Below are 4,355 nucleotides of genomic sequence, written 5' to 3'. Positions count from 1 at the left end.
TGCTGCAGAGGCTCCCACTTCAAACAGGCTCTTCTCCAGAGGCTCTCACTCTACTCTGGAAAAGCTGCGAGACACATCTGACTCCAGAGGCTGCCTTCACCTCAGCTCTCCCAGCTCCTGTTCCGATGGCACGACGTGCTCCCTTGCAGCTCACTAGTGCGAAGGAGCCTGGGAAACAGCCTGAACCCCTTCCACCCCCACCCCCTACGAACATAACTAAAGAATACCGACCCTTTTTTAATCAATAAATAAGGAATCTTGTTACCACAACACAAACCCGAAGCATGTTCAAAGTGCAAATTACTGTCGTCAAACTGGGATGCTCCTCCTTGCCTCTCCCACGCAGGGCTCCCGTAGCCCCCGGGCCTCTCCAAGCAAACATGATCTATGAGCCAGGGCGTTCCCTCCATTTCCTGCCAGAGCTGGAGCAGAGGAGCGCGGTGGGGAGAGTGATGTGCCTGCTCCACAGCTCACCCTGCTGCGTGAGGGGCCTAAAGTGCCAAGCCAAACTCCCAGCCCCAGGAGGAAGAAAGAGACTGCAAGGACCAGAGTGCAGCAATGCATAGAAGTTGGGACCGGGGGCAAGAGGGAGTCCTAAGAAACCTGTCCAGAGCACATCAAATTCTTTCTAATTTGCAAGTGGGGCCACATGAAGGAGCCAGAACGGCATCTACTTTGGGCTAGAGGAAGGCCTTCAGCAGTTCCCGCCCCTCTCCACCCCCCCTTGGAGAAGTATGTAGCTCAATCCAACTTGCTCTGGAAACGGCAGCATGTGCCCCTTTCTGCAAAGGAGCAGTGGGAGAGCGAGAAGTGGTTGCGAGAAAGAGGATGTGCTGTGATCCACGCTGGAGGGGAGCAGACCCTTCAGTTCTTTACTACAATTGTGAGTTTTGTTTAACTTTCCTGGTTTTTTCTTTCTTTCGTTCTCTTTTCTCCTCCTTTTAAATACAGAGTCCAAACTGTCCCAGCACCCGCGTGCTCCCACCCACTAGGGTCCAGTGGAGTCTGAATCTTCGATGAGCACCTCAGCGGTGGCTCCCAGGATCTCGGTGTTCATGACCAGCCCCTCGGGGTTTGCGCTGCTGCCGCTGCCCACAAAGAGCTTCCCATCAGCCACCAGGCTCACGCGCTCGGCCGCGCCACAGAACGTCTTGGGCATCCCGTCGGGATTGAGCAGCAGGCAATCCGCAGGGGCAGCGCTTCCCAGCGGGTCGGGAAGGAGGGGCAGGCCCTGGCCATCGGTGGGCGGTGCAATGGCCTCAGGATTAGTGCCCAGGATGTCAGTGCTGGTGATGAGGGCGCCTGCATTGGCAGCCAGTGCTTCAGCAATAAGCACTTCGGGGTGGCTCTTGGCTTTGTGAGCCACGACGCTGTCCTTCTTCTCAAATTTCTTGCCGCAAATGTTGCAGGAGAACTGGTAGAAGGAATCCGCATCGTGCTTCTTCATGTGCCAGTTGAGGGAAGCCTTCTGCCGGCACGTAAATCCACAGATCTCACACCTGGGAGGGGAGAAAGGGGAGGTCACAACAAAGGGATGTGCCCACCCACTTGAGGGAACACGAGAGGAGGGAGGCAGCCCAGGAAAACAGCAGGGGCTCACTAAAATGGGATGTCACAGTAACTCCAGCTCTTCCAGTTTTATGTAGAGGGCTTACGTTCCTCGGATCTCTCCTGAGACACTAACTTAAGGAGTAAGTAACAGAAGTGGCAGCTCAAACACTCATACAGGTGTGTGTTTAAAGAGAGCTGGAACACCAGGAACAAGTTCCACTCCTGACTTCAGAGCTGCCCCTGCTCTCAGTGGAGTCCAAGAACGGGTGTATCCAAGGGTCCCTCAAAGTAGGAGAGCAAGAGACAGGCAGAAGTACTCACTGCAAAGGCTTCTCGCCCGTATGGATCATTCGGTGCACCGCCAAGTTATGAGAACTCTTAAATGCCCGGGCACAGTACTCACAGATGTAATCCCTTTGATCTAAAAAGCAATACCAGTTGGAGCGTTACTCTCCTGCAGGCCGGCTCCCCTTCCCAGCTCTCACATGTTGCAGGTAAAGCTGCTGAAGAAGCAGCAGAACCAGAAGTGCTGGGAAGCCAGCAGGCATAGCAGAGAGGAGGAGTCCCAAAGTACACCACAGCAGCTCATCTGGACAGTTGAGGCGTGATTAAGACTCTCCTGAAAGCCAATTATCCATTCTGACCGATACTGAAGGACTGGCAAGTTAGGATAAAGCTTGGCTTGTTTTATTACTCTACAGAACTCCCAAGTGATACTTGCCAGGGGGTAAATTAAAAACTCTTAAGGAAACAAAAGAAATGGGCTATAAAGATCATAATCCAGAAGGAAATAATAACCTCCTGCTGCTGCGCATCTATGTCATCTGCCTTGGCTTCACACTCCCCAGAAATCCTCTAGCCTCTAGGCTTTTCCATTTCCCCCCCTCTTTGTTCACTGTCCCAAGGAGCAGTTTGTATCCATTTCCCACCTCCCAGTACCTGTGTGGTGTTTGGCATGCCGCAGGAGCTGCTTCTGGAGTCGAAAGAGACGACCACAGGAGGGATGAGGACACACGTATTTTTTCTTCAGCAAGTGCTGGTACTTTATGTGATGCTATAAAGAAAGAGTGGAAGATTGTAGATAATCTCTACATGGCTAAGAGGACAGCTGGGACCCCGCAACAGGCTACCAGACTCCAATCACCGATAAGACACCCTTACACCATGAACACAAAGGCTTTGATCTCCACCGAGAGATTGCAGACATCTAGCAACAGGACAGACACACATGTGGCCACATCTGGCCACAACTGATTAAGTCTACCCAAAAGACAGCATCAGAAACGAGCACTTCAATGCTGGGTAAGGATTAGCTGCCGGTTCCCAGCGGCCCTTCCCTGCCCTCACACCATTCGGGAAGCGAGGAATCCCAACGAACCTGCAGGTACCGCGGGTGAGCCAGGACGGTGCCGCAGCCTTCCATCTCGCAGCGCACATACTGTATCGGGGGCTTCTTCCTAAGGCGGCAGTGAGGAAACGGGCCGCGGTTAACTCTGGGCTCTGAAGCCAGGGCAGCAGCAAGAGACACGAGCGCAAGTGCAGCTCCATGATGTGAGAGCAAGGGATTACTGCTCCAGTATTCCTGTTTGGGCTGTGCTGTTACAGACTCTGTCCAAGAGTTCCCTCCCCTCCTTGAGGGCTCTCCCCAGAGCTGAGAAAACTCCGGAAGACACAGAGTTCCCAAACCTTTCACTGGGCAATGCCCAGCAAGGGATGAACTCAGAAGTGGGGTCAGGAGAAGGTGGGAGTGGATGGTTCAGTTGAAAGAAATCAAAACCCCACACCTACAGAAGGGGTGTCCTGGGTTCAGCTACAGCAGCCATTTTTTCTCTTTCTTAGTAGCTGGTGCAGTGCTGTGGTTTTGACTTTCAGTCTGGGAACAACGCTGATAACACCCATGGTTTTAGTTGTTGCTCAGTAATGTTTACTCTGACCAAGGACTTTCTCAGTCTCATGCTCTGCCAGGGAGGAGGGGAAGCTGCGAGGAAGCAGAGACAGGACACCTGACCCGAACTGGCCAAAGTTCATACCACAGCACGTCATGCCCAGTATATAAACCGGGGAGAGTTACCGGGAAGGCCCAGATCACTGCTCGGGTCGGGCTGGGTATCGTTTGGCAGGTGCTGAGCAATTGTCTCCTCTCCCCTTATTACTTCCCTTATCATTATTATTGGTAGCAGTAGTGGTTTGTATTATACCTTAGTTACTGGAGTGCTGTTATCTCAACCCGTGGGAGTTACACTCCTTCGATTCTCCTCCCCATCCCTCCGGCAGCGGGGGAAGGAAGAAGGGGAGGGAGTGAGCGAGCAGCTATGTGGTTCCGAGTTACCAGCTGGGCTTAAACCACGACAAGGGGTAATGGAAGGAGGGAAGACAAGGCACACTGCTTCCCCACCTTTAAGGCAGATTTCTATACTGTGCAGGAGAGACGGCTTTGAGACAATCAACATCTCTGTGCTGGACACAAGGGAAGCAAGTCTTCAGAACAGAACTGAGCAGAGAGGATCACTTACCTTCTCTTGGGAAGCCTTGGGCTCTTGTCGTCCTTTCTCCTCCTTCCTCTCCTGTAACAGGGTTACAGAAACAGAACTGAAAGACTACACTGGTGGCAGGCAGAGTTTTTGAAGTGCATGCTACAAAGCAGGAGCATGCTACAAGAAATACTACAGAACTCTTCCACACTTCCAGGCTGGAAAGTAACACTGCACCCGGCAAGTCAGCACCTGCTCCAGCTCCCAATGCTCCAGAGCTGCTAATGAAACACTCCTGCAATAGCTGGCAGATTCTCTAAAGAAGTGGGGTAA

General features: G+C 52.6%; 1 protein-coding gene across 1 annotated transcript; it reads right to left on the bottom strand.

Annotated features, from left to right (window-relative positions):
- Positions 1-781: 781 nt before the first annotated feature.
- LOC104404288 (E3 ubiquitin-protein ligase ZFP91-like) lies at positions 782-4,111 on the bottom strand. The gene is made up of 5 exons (XM_010012680.1): positions 4,065-4,111; positions 2,930-3,008; positions 2,491-2,605; positions 1,873-1,972; positions 782-1,499 (listed from the first exon to the last, which is right to left on the bottom strand). Exons 2-5 carry the CDS (start codon positions 2,972-2,974, stop codon positions 989-991), a joined length of 771 nt encoding a protein of 256 aa, XP_010010982.1. The 5' UTR covers positions 2,975-3,008; positions 4,065-4,111; the 3' UTR covers positions 782-988.
- Positions 4,112-4,355: the final 244 nt, after the last annotated feature.

The sequence above is a fragment of the Nestor notabilis genome, unplaced genomic scaffold (assembly GCF_000696875.1).
Source record: "Nestor notabilis isolate BGI_N333 unplaced genomic scaffold, ASM69687v1 scaffold22874, whole genome shotgun sequence".
NCBI lineage: Eukaryota > Metazoa > Chordata > Aves > Psittaciformes > Psittacidae > Nestor > Nestor notabilis.
The sequence above is the reverse complement of the archived record's forward strand: the minus strand, read 5'-3'. Positions and strand labels throughout refer to the sequence as shown.

Excerpts from the sequence above, each read along its gene's own strand:
- LOC104404288 (XM_010012680.1), bottom strand. The coding sequence starts at position 2,974 with ATGGAAGGCTGCGGCACCGTCCTGGCTCACCCGCGGTACCTGCAG. Across the intron at positions 2,606-2,929 it reads CTCACCCGCGGTACCTGCAG|CATCACATAAAGTACCAGCA; the intron begins GTTCGTTGGGAT and ends CTTTCTTTATAG. Across the intron at positions 1,973-2,490 it reads GCATGCCAAACACCACACAG|ATCAAAGGGATTACATCTGT; the intron begins GTACTGGGAGGT and ends ATTGCTTTTTAG.